General features: G+C 49.4%; 1 protein-coding gene across 1 annotated transcript; it reads left to right on the top strand.

Annotated features, from left to right (window-relative positions):
* Positions 1 to 123: 123 nt before the first annotated feature.
* On the top strand, positions 124 to 15262 carry COG4 (component of oligomeric golgi complex 4). The gene is made up of 19 exons (XM_058845535.1): positions 124 to 311; positions 779 to 861; positions 1534 to 1648; positions 2464 to 2638; positions 3240 to 3433; positions 3874 to 3979; positions 5054 to 5211; positions 5749 to 5807; positions 7249 to 7382; positions 7905 to 8023; positions 8363 to 8529; positions 9129 to 9294; positions 10715 to 10777; positions 11229 to 11345; positions 12946 to 13038; positions 13349 to 13432; positions 13737 to 13838; positions 14203 to 14331; positions 14540 to 15262. The coding sequence occupies exons 1-19, from the start codon at positions 165 to 167 to the stop codon at positions 14672 to 14674; spliced, it is 2346 nt and encodes a 781-aa protein (XP_058701518.1). The 5' UTR covers positions 124 to 164; the 3' UTR covers positions 14675 to 15262.
* The last annotated feature ends 319 nt before the right edge of the window (positions 15263 to 15581 follow it).

Raw genomic sequence — 15581 nt, 5'->3', positions numbered from 1 at the left:
AGCCCCCCCAAGAAAACTCTCAGCCCCCTTCTAGCATGGAGATCTGGAGGGGAGTTAGATTCCCTCGCTGCCGGGCGGGGCCGAGCGGCGCCAAGGCTCAGGCACCGCCTTGCCGATCCCGACGGGCCTCACGGTGATATCGGCCGCGTCAGCTGCGTGCCAAGATGGCGGCGGCCACGGCGCCGGGACCGAAGGCGCCGTCAGGGGAGGGTGGCGGCCCCGCCGCCTCCGCCCTGTCCATGGAGCGGATCCAGTCGCTGACCGATCTGGCGGACCTGGAGGCCGCCTACAGCCGGCTGTGTGAGGAGGAGGTGTGTGGGGCCGGGCACGGGAGGCGGCGGGGCTCCTTAAAGCGGATGCCTCGCTGTCACTGTGCCCGTCGTTGTTGGATACTCTCTAGAGGTGTTTAATACGGATTTAGCCGCCCCTGGGGCCCGGCCAGAGGTCGGTGTCGCCTCCGCGGATCCCTGAATCGCGAGTAGCCTGGAGATTCTGGGATCTCGTGCAGTGGAAACCCGGCCAGGGGAGGAGTTTGTGGGTTGCCTTAAAAGTGGTGTGATGAGGATTCCAAAACCGAGGTTTTCAAATGGCAAAACATAAAGATTAAGAGGATTAAAGAGCGATTAGAAAGGATTAATTTGTCATATGAGCTCTTGGAAACACTAATGCCTTGCTAGCTCTGTGTTTTTGGCTTGGATGTAGGCTCTGTGATAAATTGCTGGCCTGGAGGAGAGTCACACAACACCTCCTTCATAGTTTTTTGGGTTTTTTTTTCTAGAAAGTCGTGCAGGAAGAGCTGGATGCCCTCCTGGAGCAGCAAAGCACTATAGAGAATAAGATGGTTGCTCTTCATCGCATGGGGTTAGTGTTCCATCCCCCCTCTTCCTTCTTGCTGCATGACCCAGCTGCTCCTTTCACTGTTGTAGGGGAAGCCCATCCATTCTCAGAAAATGTCAGACTTCAAATCAGTTTGTGTAGAGAACACCAGCTGGATCCTCGTCCCCAGGTGCCCAGTTCTTTTCAGAAGCACTGACAGCTGTGCCCTCACTCACGCTGACCAATTTTGGCGTAGGCCGAGCAGCCTCAAAAGCCTTGAAAGTGTCATCTCAGAGGCTGCCAGGTTTCAGCATCAGTTGTTGCATCAGGTGTCTTGTGCCAGGCTGTCTACAGGTGTGAACAAATATCACTGCCTCATCAGGGTGAACTTGTACAGGCAGGCTGGAAAGTCATCCTAAATGGCCTTGTGTCTAGTAGAAGCTCAGAGGAAACGTTTGCAGTCTTCACCTCCACTTCAGAAGTGGAGAATGTCATAAGGGCCCAGTGGCTTGTTCATGCCATGCATGGTAGCAAGGCACAGTGGTCTGTGCAGCCTCTCCCAATGCAGTCTGTTCCTTTCTCCTGCTTTTTTCCCAGAGGAAGGGAATGAAATGAGAGTACTGTAACAGCACCAGCTGTATTTGGAGGAAGAGTCACTCTCTCTGCACACCATCCAGCTGGTTAACGTGTGCATCTCATGTTCCTGTGTGTTCCCAGCCCTAACCTGCAGCTGATCGAGGGGGATGCCCAGCAGCTGGCAGGGATGATCACCTTCACCTGCAACCTGGCTGAGAACGTCAGCAGTAAAGTCCGTCAGCTCGACCTTGCCAAGGTAACTGGCCTGAGGGGGCTGGAGCTTGTCACCACCAAGCTGTGTTCTGTGCTCACAGCACAACAGATGTGCCCTGCCTTCAGAGGGCAGGTGGGCTGGAAACTCCTATGCTCTTTGTTTCACATGTGTTTTTCTGGGCTCCTGGATATTGCATGGTATAAGACTGATAGAATCATAGAATGGTTTGGGCTGGAAGGGACCTTAAAGCTCATCTCATTCCCAACTCTCCTGCTGTTGACGTGGACACCTTTCACTAGACCAGGTTGCTCAGAGTCCCATCCAACCTGGCCTTGAACACTTCCAGGAATGCTCATCCATACAGCAGCTGGATCTCCAGCATCCCCTTCTGAGCATGCAGCTCCTGGTAGAATACCCTGAAAAGGGTGACTGGCAATCTTGGCAACTACACAGGACTGAGGACAGTGGAAATGTCCATTGTCACCCAAGCCAGGTCAGGAATCTGGCTGTTCTATTCCTTGTCTGGGGACAAGCTGAGGGGTGTCGATGCCAGCACTCGGCACAACTGCTCAGATCAAACAGATAATGTGTGGTGTTGTCTCTGGTCTCTACCTGTTTGTTACAGAGGACTGTGTCCTCCAAGTTCAGCCTCAGTTTTGACAAATGCTGTTCATCCTGCAGAGCCACTGGTCTTGGCACTTTTTAAGTAGTGTGGGATTTTTGCTACATTGTAGTTTTGTTGTGTAAAGAAGTATTGCTTCAGTCTGTTTCTTCTTTTCCGTCACACTGTCTTCTCGCAATTCCCTTTCTCTGGTCCATCCTGCAGCTGGAAGCATTACTGGTTGCCTTTCTTGCAGAACCGACTCTATCAGGCCATTCAGAGAGCTGATGACATCCTTGACCTGAAGTTCTGCATGGATGGAGTTCAGACAGCCCTGAGAAATGAGGACTATGAACAAGCAGCAGCTCATATCCATCGCTATCTGTCTCTGGACAAGTCAGTGATTGAGCTCAGTCGTCAAGGCAAGGAAGGTAAGCACCATTTGTGAGGAGATGCTGGAAAGTCGCCTTTCCAATGAATGTCTAGAGGCTGCTCATTTCCCATTGATTGCCTCAGCCCAACAGACAAAGCAGATCTAATGCTGGCCAGGGATCTTAGCATTTTAGAGACTGACTTAGGGGTGAACGTTTTTGAAGTGTTATTACACCAGAATTAGCATTACTTGAAAAGGAAATTCTTGGCACACAGCTGTAATAGTATTTCAGGTGCTAACTAAAAAAAGGACAAGATGTTCAGACCAGAAGAAGTGAGAGAGAAGGCTCTGTCAAGGAGAATTGTTCTTGTGATATGGTGTGCTACTAAGGAGAGCAACTGGAAATGAGGGAGTAAATTGCTAGATTCCTAAGAGGAAAATTCCAGTGGATGTGTTGTCATCATCCATGCAAAATCACAACATCACATCCCACACCAACCTGTCTGTCTGTGCCTGTAGAGGAACTCTAGTGTGTCTTCTGCCTTCTCAGCTTGGGTCTGTGCAGTGCTGGTCACTCTCCTGGAAAAAAAAAGTAGCCCTTGATACAGTACTAACATTGTGCTGTTGCTTTTACATTTTTTTCGTGTCCTTTTGACCAGGAGGAATAATTGATGCCAACCTGAAGCTCCTGCAGGAAGCAGAGCAGCGTCTGAAGACAATTGTTACGGAGAAATTTGACGCAGCTATGAAGCAGGGTGATCTGCCCCAGGTGGAACGGTTCTTCAAGATCTTTCCTCTGCTAGGCTTACATGAAGATGGGCTGAGCAAGTTCTCTGAGTACCTCTGCAAGCAGGTAACAAGCTCTGTGACACCCAGGGGAAATCAAAATCCAGTCTCTGTCAACAGATGTTGTGGAAGGAGATTTTGGCAGTGTCTTGTTAACCTTAAAAAATAGCACTAGCCTTAGTTCATATCTTTCCCCACATTTGCATGCTGGGATGGGCTTTCTGGTGTCTGAGTACAGATCCAGGGAGCTGCCTGACTTCTTCTGTGTCTTGCTCTCTGCACTTGCTTAAAAATCATCCAGCGAGCCTGGAAAGAGAACAAGTTTCTGCCTTTCCTTGAGGCTTGTGTTTTCCCTAAGAGAGGAAAGGATCCCTGTTCAAAAGAGGAACAACAGCAATAGCTCTTGCTTTGGGAGGGCCAATGAAAGCTCTCTAGGGCAAGGACAGAGGACCTGTGGGATGAAGAATACCTCTGGGTATTTAGCTGACTGGTCCTGTTGTCATGCAGGTGGCCAACAAAGCAGAAGAGAACCTGCAGTTGGTGATGGGGACAGACATGAGTGACCGTCGAGCTGCTGTCATCTTTGCAGACACCCTGACACTCCTCTTCGAAGGTAATCTTCTTTTCCTCTTTCCTGATTGATTGCAAATAGTCCATGATGAGACTGTCCATCATTTTAAATGCTTTTAATTTTAGCTCACAAAATGCTTCATTCTGCTTTGAGCTGCAGGTGTTTCACACTGGAGGGACAGGGACACAACGAGCAGGATTTATTCTAACCAGGAGAGGGCATCGCAATAAGATTTTCCTATGTACATCTTGTACAGGCACGAAATAGATTTGCGAAGGATTTGTTGGCTTCCTCCAGGAATCAGACTCTTCCTGTTCTCTGCATCCTCAAAACAAATGAGTATTCCCTGGAGGTTTCTTCAGACTTGCAGCTCTCCAGACAAACAAATCAGATCCTTCGGGATGAGCAGCTGTTGGTGCCTCCAGGCCTGGCTCTTTAAGAAGCACCATGGGAACTTGAAAGCAGAGAAGAAAGGGAGAGAAGGGAATATGAATGCTCTGTGGGAATGTTGCCAAAGACAGTAATTAAGATCCCATGGTGATTAACCACCTTCTCTGTGAAATCTGTTCTAGCTCCAGGCTGCACCCCTGCCTAGTTACTCTCCCCGCCTGGCACCAGTAGAGCTTTCTTGGCAGTAGTGTCAAAAGAGGGGGAGCATTGCTAACTTCTGGAGTAGAGCATTTGTGAGAGGAAAGCAATATTGTAGAGATAATTCCTTGGAGATGAGCTCTTCCTCCAAGGAGTTCTTGCCTTTGCTAATGCTTGCTCTCTGCAGCAAGTGTGTGCCCAAGAGCCATCCCTAGGCTGATTTCTCCCTGTAACTTCGCAGGTGCTGAGAGCTGGGACTGGGTTTGGATAGTAGTTGTGCCCCCTGCCAGATTTAGCTTGTGTGGCTTTGTCCTGGGGAAGTTTCATACCTTGTATCTTGCTGGGCTGCAGGGCAGCTGGCACACAAGGCATGGCAGGAGTTCTCTTTAGGGACAGAAAAATGGCTTCTGCTCCAGGAGATTTGTAGTCAATCTGTGGAATGAGTGATCCTTTTTTAGGTCTGCTCTGCAGACCTGTGTAGCTCTGCCAGGCTCTAGGAACTGCTGGTTGAGTCTCTTCTCCCCGCAGGGATTGCTCGCATTGTGGAGACCCACCAGCCCATTGTGGAGACCTACTATGGTCCCGGGAGGCTCTACACCCTCATCAAGCACCTGCAGGTGGAGTGTGACCGGCAGGTGGAGAAGGTGGTGGACAAGTTCATTAAGGAGAGGGACTATCACAGGCAGGTAAGAGCAGTGGGGGGCTGCCTGGTGCAGCCAGCTGTGCCCTCCATCCAGATCTGTGGGGCTCATAGAGACAGCAGAGTTGGACCTTGTGTATTGAGAGAAACCTTGCTTTACTCCTTATTTACCCTGATAGCTGAAGGGGTTGAGCCTGTATTTGTGCTTGCTGATGTAGGGAAAGATCCATTTGGAGTGTGGTAAATGCACCTTGGGCACTCCTTGCTATGCAGGTCTGTAGGGTGCTTTCAGTACACCTTCCCCACTGACTTGTTCCTGCTTAGATGCAGGGCTTATGATGGTCACATACCTTGGTGCCTCCGGTCAAGTCCCATCCCACCACCCTTCCTGGCAGGATGGAGGATCCTCCATCTCCTGCCTTGGAGGAGGAGGAAATAAACTTATGTGATTCCCTTCTCTGGCTGTGCTTCCTGCGAAGCATTCCTTTCATCCAGTGAGTAAGCACTTCCTGAGGTGATAGCACAAGAAGTGTCTGGTAACTCCAAGTCATCAGCAAAGACTCCCTTTCTTTTGTGATTGCAGTTCCAGCAAGTCCAGAATAGCATGATGAGAAGTTCTTCTGCAGAGAAGATTGAACCAAGGTACAAAAAAAACCTCTTTATGCTCTCTAACCTTTCACTCTTGAGTTGTTATTAACACTACTTAGCATTTAGATAACTCTCCCACTCTTCCAGAAACTTTATGGGTATTAATTCATAAAATCCAATTGTTAGGTGCCCTTCACTGCCCTTCTATAAAGGAAGCTTCTGTAGTGGGGCTTTATTTTGCTTAGTCATTAATTCTAAGCCTTGGCTCTAAGCATTCCTGGAGGGTTGTCGATATCACTGCACATGAAGGACTGAGCTTTTAACTGCCTGTGCCCACTACCCTTTCATGGCCAGAGTACAGTTCTTGGAGCCCACAAAATAGAGCAGCTCCCTGGACAGATAATTTGTGACAGAATCAGGAATAAATCTTTGGGTCTTACTTAATCTGTACTGCTGCTGCAGCAGCTCCATACCATCAGTTTCTTAAAAATGAACTGCAGTGCTTTCAGTCTCCCTCTTTTTTTCCTTATTGTGAATATTTACATAACCCTTAAGCAAGGCCATTTGAAAGTGCACCCAGCCTTTCTGGGACTGCCTGACTTACAAACATGCCTTGAAAGAAAACTTAGGTTCTTCAAGGAAGATCTGTATGTGAGCCTGCATAATTAATATTTCAGCAGTAATATCCACTTATTATTTGCCTAGAGTAACTCTGCATGCATCCCACTTTTCTGATTTTTTTTCTTTTTCATCTGTAAAATGAAGGTGATGTTTCCTTCTCCCACTTGTGCACCATGAGGCTTCAAGCAGCATTTGGAAAATTCTTCTGTGCACGCTGATGAAAAAGCTGATGTGTCAGTCTTTTTTCCGTAGTCATCTCTGATCTGAACACTGTGTTCTGCATTGTAACATGCTTTTTTTGTCTCACATTTGAGCTGTTGAGCTTAAACAGATTCTTCATCATCTGCAGAGAAACACGTGAATCTGTGCACAAAAACACATATGTGGAGATGGCAGGGACCAGGCATTTCTAGCACTGGCAACATAGGGCTCATGGAATTGTAGCAAAACTGAGGTACGGAAGGACTGGTGAGGGTCTCTAGTCAACCTCCCACTCAAAACAGGGCTCATTTTGAAATTACATCAGGTTGCTTTGCGTCTTGCAGTCCTTACCACTGTGATTTCAACGTGGATTTCCTCACATCTATGAGGAAAAAGAGGGGGAATGTTGCTAAATCTTGGAGTAGAGTTTGTGAGAAAAAAGCAATATTGTAGAGATACCTCCTTGGAGATGGTTTTGGGGGATATTTTGATTGTGTGTGTGTGCATGCTTTGTACATACCAGTTATTGTGCTGAGCCTTTCCACTCAACAGCACAGATGGAAAGGGGCAGTACTGATCTCATAGTAAAGGAACAGAGAACATACAACTTAACTGAATTAAGTTAGTGCATCTCCTTTTGTCTTGCTGTCTTGATTCTTGCTATTTCTTCCAGGGAGCTTGACCCTATTTTAACAGAAGTCACTCTGATGAATGCCCGCAGTGAGCTCTACTTGAGGTTCATCAAGAGACGAATAATAGCTGATTTTGAGGTGGGAGATGCCATGGCCTCAGAGGAGGTAAAGCAAGGTAACACCTTGAGTACCAATACTGATAGGATCTGCTCATTAAAGCCAGAAATGGAGATATACCTGAATTAATGTCAGAACAGAGTGACACAGGGTCTGCAAAGGCACTTTGGGAGTGTTCTGTGGACCACAATTGTGTAGCCTAGACTTTGCAAACCTGTTTTCAGCACTGGTTGTTCCCTCTAACAGGGAAATGAACATTAAGAATGATTGTAGAGTATAACAAAGTCAAGTCCCCGGAGAGGAAGAGCCATTTGGTCACTGCAGGCACAAATCCTAAAGGTGGAGGTCACGAAAAAACAGGCTCAAGGTCTTGGTACTCTGTAGAGTTCTGGAAATCACTTTTGTCACCTGCAAAATCCAGCTCAGCAAATTCAGCTCCACAGTTTGAGGCTTGTGATTTGTTCTAGGTTGGGCTTGGCAGGTGTGAGTCTGTTGGGTCCCATGAGACAGGCAGCAAGGGGACCTGGTGGAACCTCCTGGCCTTGGGTTCCTGCCCATGGATCTCTCTTGTGTTCCACAGAGCATCAAAAATACCTGGACAAGCTCCTCAACAACTGTCTGTTGAGCTGCACAATGCAAGAACTCATTGGCTACTACATCACCATGGAGGAATACTTCATGAGGGAGACTGTCAACAAGGTAGGGAAAACCTCTTAGATGCTTTTCTGTGTGTGCTCCTCAGTCTTCTGGTCAGCATCCCAAGGGAGGAATGTGCGTCCATGGCAAATCTGCAGTTGTTGGGAAAGTCATTTGTTTCCCTTGGCCTTGAAAAGCAAGTGGCTGTTTCTGAACTTTGACTTCAGATGTACCCCAGGTATCTTCCAGGTCCATGGGCTACTGCAAACTAGTCTGAGTGGTAGCAGCCCCTCAGGTACAGTTCCACTCAGGGTGAAGTGGGCAGACAGACAGTTTGGTCTCAGCACGGCTGGGGTGGCATCACTCAGTGAGCTCAGGGCACTGAGACAGCTTTCTTTGCAGGCTGTTGCCATGGACAGCTACGAGAAGGGCCAGCTCACCTCCAGCATGGTGGATGATGTGTTTTATATAGTAAAGAAGTGCATTGGGCGTGCTCTGTCCAGCTCCAGCATAGACTGTCTCTGTGCTATGATCAACCACTCCACCACTGAGCTGGAGTCTGACTTCAGGTAATGAAAATACACCAGGTTCATTGTAATATGCCTCCACCTCACATTCTGCAAACACTGGTTGCTGTCAGATGGTCTTCCTTGTGTTCTTTGCCTTTGAACCTCTGGCTTGTCACCTCCAAGGAAGATGCTCATAGGAAGCAGTGACAGGCATGGGAAGCTGGATCTGGGCATCTTTTCTCACAGTAGTGGTGATCCACCTGCAAGACAAACAGAAAAAAGAACCTCATGGCTCACAATCCCTACGAGATGGAGTTGCCTTGTAGCATTGGGGTCCTTCCCTGCATGAGGGTACATGATCACTCCTAGTTGTCCTCTGGGTTACTTAATGACCCAAACTTGGGCTGAGACTGCAGAAACTGTCCTGTTGTTTTTCATTCCATTTCTATCCAGCTGTAGGCAGGATATTCAGAGAAGCTCAGAAACTGGGTGGTTACATTTTTCTTTCAACATTCAGATGCTGTCAGGAGCCTATTTTTCCCCTTTGAAGTTCCACTACCTTCTTCAGGTCAGATCTCCGACAGAATGCTGTCCCCAGGCACAGAGCATAATTTTTTTGTTGCTTGCTCTAAACCCTGGTATGTTCTGCTTGCCTATAGAGAGGTTCTGTACAACAAGCTGAAGCAGGGCTTCCCAGCCACAACCTTCCAGGACTTCCAGAGAGGGGTGACCAGTGCTGTGAACATCATGCACAGCAGCCTGCAGCAGGGCAAGTTTGACACCAAAGGCATTGAAAGCACCGACGAAGCCAAGCAGTCCTTTCTGGTAGGTTTAGAGGCTGTTCTGGTGTAGAGTGAGTTGGGGTGGGGAGAAAGACAATGAGGAACTCTTGGGAACAGGATTGGTGTGATTGTTATGTTCAGAGAACCTGAAAACCTGTTCAGGTGTGGTGGGTGGTCTGCCTTTGGATGTCTGGTAGATGCTTCTGCCTCACCTCACGTTTGTAGAGCTTCCACACCAGGCCTGTGCAACTGGGGGCCTGTGAGTGCCTCTTGGGCTGCTGTGATAACAGTTCTTCTGGGCTGGGGAAGAGTCTGTGCTCTTTTGAGGTGTCTGCCAATCCTCTTCACAGGCTCTGCACAGAGGTGGTGGGGGAGCATCTCATCCACACCTTCCTCCAGATTAAAAAGTCCTTCACTTATCAGATTGAAGAGTTCTCATTAGAGCAGTCTGCTGTTTGGTCTGCAAGATCCTCCTGTTGCCTTCTAACAGCAGAACTGCAGCTCTGTGCTTGCTTGAACAGGCACAGGAAGCATTCCAGACCCCTCGGAGAGCATCTGAAGGGGCCACTTGTCACTCCTGTCTTCTGCAGCGTAACACGTCCTTCCCCATGCTGGGATGCTGTGTATACTTTGCACTGTGGACTCACTGGGAAAGCATCTCTGGCTCTGGTCTCTCCAGGTGTGAGCAGACCTGTGGGCAGAGACAGAGCACTGGAGAGGGGCTGGATCACCATGATCCGTTTCCCTCTAAGCTGTTGTGAACAGAAAGTGCTGAAGAGGTTCCTTGGAACGTTCACTGTATGAAGAGAGAAGGCAACAAAGGGAGCAGGAGGGACTGAACTCCTTAATCTCATAGAATTCTTTGTTACAGGTTTCTGCATTTCTGAAGCAAAGGGCTTAAAATGTCAGTTCTTCCACTGAATTTCCTCATTCACCTGTCACCTTGCCTTATTTCCCTGTTTGCACAAACCCAGCCTTACACTGACATTTAGTTCAGTTTCAGCAGGTAGAGAACAGTCTGTTCAGCGGAGAACAGATACTTATCTGCCCATGCCTCCCTGTCTCCCCTGCTGCTCTGGACACAGGGTATAAAACATCACTCTCAGCCCCTCCTGCTCCCTTCTTCATAACACTTACAGAAAATTTGGGGCACATTGTGACTTCCATCCATCATCAAGTGGGGCTCACTACACCATCATGAACAGGATGATGAGGAAAAACAGTAAATTGTCTTGAACTCTGTACTAGCTGGGGGTTCAGCACATGTGCTCAGTTGCTGTAGTTTAGCTGCATGCAGCTGGGTGAATCTGCAGTGCTTTGATCTCACTAGCAACTCTGTCCCTCAACTACTTGTGTTTCAGTCTGTCCTGTTTTCAGGGAATGGATTAAATATGTGGATTTGAGGATGAAGTGCTGGGAAATTTCATTTAATCCAACTTGGGTTTGTTTGGGTTTTTTTTCAGGTGACCTTAAACAATGTGGAAGTCTGCAGTGAAAATATCATGACCCTAAAGAAGACTTTGGAGGTGCAGTCTGTATTCCTTACTGGTTTTTCCTAAATCAGATTTGTAATATCCTCCCTTGGCGGGGGTGGGGGTCAAGTAAACCATCTGGACTTTGATAAGCGCGAGTTCCTGAGGTCTTTGCCCTCCAGCCTTAGGGAAGCAATTTTGAGCTGGCAGAGCAATTTCCGGCTGATAGTAGCAGCCAGAAATACCAGTTCCTCCAGCCTGACTAACCTGGTGCATCATGGAGAGTCTGCATTTCTCTGGTGCCAGGCTAGACAGCCCCTGGCTTCTTTTCTTGCTGTCCTTTCTCCCTGCAGCTGGAGCCAGCAGCCTCTGCCTTTGCAGGAGTAAGAGTTGGGCTCCTGTCCTAGCCCACACACTGGTGGGCAGCCAGAGCTCAGCAACACAAAGGGATAAAAACTGCCCAGGTTATTAATTTGCAGCTTGCTCGTGGATCTCTTCCCTGCAGAGTGACTGCAGCAAACTGCTTAGCCAAGGATTCGGGGGTGAGCAAGCACAGGCGAAGATTGAGAGCTGCCTCTCAGACATGGCTGCTGTCTCCAACAAATTCCGTGACCTGCTGCAGGTGAGTGTCTCTCCAAATTACTGCTGGCTTCCAACACAGGCTGCTGGTGTCCTCAGGGAGAACTCTGGCAGGAGTCACCTCAGCCCAGGGCCAGGCCATGTCTGACTCCAGGAGCGCTGGGTAGGGTGCAGGAGGGAGCAAATCAATCGGCTTTGAGGCATGGAAACAGCCCCAGCCCGTTTACACAGCCACACCAGCTGGCGGCTGCATAAAAAGCACTGGAAGCAGCTGCAGAGCCAGAAGGAATGTTGCTTCATTTCTCTTCACTCAGCATGGACTTGCAGTTGGTTCAGCATTTTTAGTAGAAGAAATATTAATAGCATTTCCATCTCCTCCATTCTCCCTCGTGGCACAGCACACTGTCAAGTTGTCCACAGCCTCACTAAGTAATGCTGAAGACAGGCTGCTGGTAGAGAAAAGCTGCTCTTTTCTCAGGTTTCTCCTTCTTTCCCAAATGCAAATAGTCCTCAGCATGGAGCAGAAGACTCTCTGGCTAAACCCAGCATCCTGTGGCATGCTGGGGCCTGCTGTCCTAAAATTTCACAGTGGTCTCTGGTAGGGAGAGAAGCAGGAAGACCTGGTATCGCATATGGAGAGAAACCAAGCAAAAGAGAATATTTTGAACCAGGTTTGCCTTTCTACTTCACAGAGGGGTCAGGTTATTTTTTGTTTGGCTTTGCCATTTAGGGCAGGCAGATGCTTTCTGTTCAGCACTGCCAGCAAACCCTCTTGGGCATTGTGGTCAGTGTCAAAACCAAAGAGCTCATCAGTAAGGAGTAAAACTCTCCAGTCTGACTCTAATGCAGTTTTAAAAGTGGCTGCAAAGCAATCCAGAGGCTGAGGAGGAAGCTCCTGTGCTGCCTGAGTAACACACGCTTGGATTTGCCTCAGAAAAGGACAACTGCCAGCAGGCCCTGCTCAGAAATGCCAGTTTTAGTTAAAAACTTCTATCAAATGCCAGTCAGAATTGGTACCGACGTAGTTTCATGCTGAGTGAGCTTTCGTGACACCTTGCTGAGCCAAAGAGGGGTGGCTGGCAGGAGAGGGCTTTAAGAGCTCTCATCACAGGGGACCAAACAGCCTTTGCTGACAGCCTGCTGCTCAGGGGAGATAGCATGTGCAGGGGTTATGATTAATTCAGGGAACTAACTGTGGTTACAGCTTTTATCCTCCTTTTAGATTCTCCTACTGAGCTAAGCTACAGTGGAGGTGGGAGGCATCAGTTGAGTTCAGTCACAGCCCTGGCTGGTGGAGAGTGAAAAAACAGAGTATGCGTTTTCTACCCTGTGTGCCTCGCTCCTGCCAGGAAATCTGTAGCTGGGGGGGGGTGGGGTGGGGTGGGGAAGCACAAGCCCTTCAGACCAGACCACAAGTCATAACAACAGCAGCTTCTGGGCCAACATCCTTCCTCCTCTTCTTGTCATGCTGTCCTCAGAGCCTTCCAGCACCGGAAGAGCATGGGATCTGGGCCTTCTGGGTTCAGTTTCCTGTGCAAGTCTGTGGGTCAGTTTTCCCAGCTGAGAATGGGAAGCAGCATCAAGACAGCCTGTTTGTAAAAATTTTGTGCCTCACTGTCCCCTCTGCTTGCTGTCTCCCTCAGGAAGGTCTCAACGAGCTCAACAGCACAGCCATCAAACCCCAGGTGAAGCCGTGGATCAACTTATTTCTCTCTGTCTCCCACAACATCGAAGAGGTGAGGCTCAGTGTTCTCTGCTTCTGGCTGTACTTGGGTACTCTCCGTCTTCTGTTCAGCAGCACAGTCAGAGCAATCACTGTTTCCTTCCCCTCAGTTATCTGCTGTTTCCTTGGCACAGAGTATCAGTAAAATACCCACATCTTGCTCTGCAGCTGAGCTTGGAAAGGGACAATTGGCTATAGAGGAGCTTGAGAAAATGGAAGAGATGAATTGCTGCTCCAGGAAGGACCTACCTTCCTGTCCTCTGTGCTCTGTCTGTGGCTTACTTCAGGCCACATAAACAACCCTTTCTGCATTTCACTGTCAGGAGGAGTTCAGCGACTATGAGGCCAATGATCCTTGGGTCCAGCAGTTCATCGTCAATCTGGAACAGCAGATGACAGAGTTCAAGGTGAGAGGAGGCAGAAGCCTGACAGGCTCTGGCCAGACCTCCATGTGGCATCCTCCAGCTCTTTCCTTGCTCAGCAAGCAGAGGTGTACTTCAGTGCCTTGCAGGGCTCTTAGGGATCCAGTCATGCCCTACTCCTGCAATTCTCAAAGCCTGCTTGCAGGTCCCACATACCTGGATCACCTCTGTGGTGCTCCCCTCTTGCCAAGCCTGCAAGTCCTTATTTGTAAGCTCTTCTAGCCTTGGGCTTTAGAGACGTCTGCTCAGTTTTTCCTGAATGCAGAATGACACAGGTTTCTGCTTCCAGGCTGGACTGTCTCCAGTGATTTATGATACTCTCACTGGTCTTATGACCAGTCTCATAGCCATTGAATTGGAGAAAGTGCTGCTCAAATCCACCTTCAGCAGGGTAAGCAAAACATTCCTCTGCCGTGTAGTCTGTCTTGACTGCAAATCCTCAGTAAAGGATGGGGCAGGGCAGATGTAAATATTATCCTATAAGAAACTGCAACCACCAGTGACCAGCTCAGGGACACCAGTACATCAGCACCCACAGGGACAAAATGGGTTTGGTGATGGGACTGAGAAGAGCTGGCACCAATAAGGGGACTGGGTTTTAAGGTGGGTCTAAACATAAGTTACTTAAACCTGCAATAAATGGTTTAACTGGGACCTACCTGCTCATAGACTGCCTCCTTGTGATTTTAATTGGTGTCTTGGCACAACCCCTGGGTCTGCTTGGGGAGTTAACAGATCTCCCTCTGTGCTCACAGCTCGGTGGTCTGCAGTTCGACAAGGAGCTGAGGTCCCTCATAGCCTATCTCACCACAGTCACCACGTGGACTATCCGTGACAAGTTTGCCCGTCTTTCCCAAATGGCCACCATCCTCAACCTGGAAAGGGTGAGCTGCACTCGCTCTGCTTCTACCGGGGGATTGTGGGAACACCAGCTGCACTGCACGTGGCTTTACTGAGTTCATCCAGATGTTGTCACACCTACAGGGCGTGGAGAACCTGAAGTTGCCCCATGTCTGATTGTGCTCGGGTTCAAACGTACCGGTGAAGGCAGTGTGTGTTGAGCCATCTCTTACAGCTCCTCTCTTTTCCCAGGTGACAGAGATTCTGGATTACTGGGGCCCAAACTCGGGTCCACTCACCTGGCGCCTCACTCCCGCCGAGGTCCGGCAGGTGCTGGCTCTCCGCATCGACTTCCGCAGTGAGGATATCAAGCGGCTGCGCCTGTAGTTGGTGGGTGCTTGGATCAGCACCACGCTGGAGCTAAGGGCAGGAAGGTTGCAGTCCTGGAGCCTGCCCAGAACCTGGCCTGGGGCTGGCTGTTTGGTGGTGTGGGGATGGGAGGATGTCTGCCCTTCTGCTCACATTCCTTGGAGCAAAGGGTTTTCCTGTGCCTGGCAAGAAGACCTGCCATCCTTCTGTGGGAGCAAAAACAAGGCACAGAGGAATCTCTCATGCTGAGAGCAGGATGATGCTATTTCTCAGACCACAAACCAGTGCCTGCTCCTGACTCCCTGTGCTCTGCTGCCCTGCAGGAGGCCACAGGCCCGGACAGGTGGGGGCTGGTGTGGCTCAAATATGGGTCTGCTGCTGCAGCTGTGTTCCCTCTATGCCCCTAGTTTAAGGGTCAGCTACTGGAGTCACAAATGCTGAGCCCTGGCTCTCTCCAGGTGGTGATGGGGACTGTTCTGTGGAAGGGAGAAGGAGTGATTTCCTTGGGAAGGTGCTTGAAAATCACTAGAAAGCCTCTGTAGGAAGTGGAGCTGTGTCCCTGCTGGCTCTGTACAGTTACTCTGTAAATAAACCTCACTTGGTTGAGCTGCAGTCTCCAGTGGTGTGTTCAGCTGTGGGCCGGGAGGGAACTGGAGAGATGTGGGACAAGAGTTCTGCTCTGCTCCAGTTCTCCTACCCTGTGCCAGGGCATCCAGAGGATTTTCTTTGTCTTGCCTGGCTGCCTCCTGCGGCTGCAGTCCTGTGCTGTCTCCCTCAGCCAGGGCCATAGAGGGAGCTGACCAGCCCTTGCAGGCAGGTTCTGCCATTCCCACCCCTGGAAAAGCTTTTCCCATGCACTGCTGCGCCTTTGCTACCCTGTGAAGAGGGAGCAGCCCTGCTAGGGACAGAGGGGTGCAAACACATG

The sequence above is a fragment of the Poecile atricapillus genome, chromosome 10 (genome assembly GCF_030490865.1).
Source record: "Poecile atricapillus isolate bPoeAtr1 chromosome 10, bPoeAtr1.hap1, whole genome shotgun sequence".
Classification (NCBI taxonomy): domain Eukaryota; kingdom Metazoa; phylum Chordata; class Aves; order Passeriformes; family Paridae; genus Poecile; species Poecile atricapillus.
The sequence above is the reverse complement of the archived record's forward strand: the minus strand, read 5'-3'. Positions and strand labels throughout refer to the sequence as shown.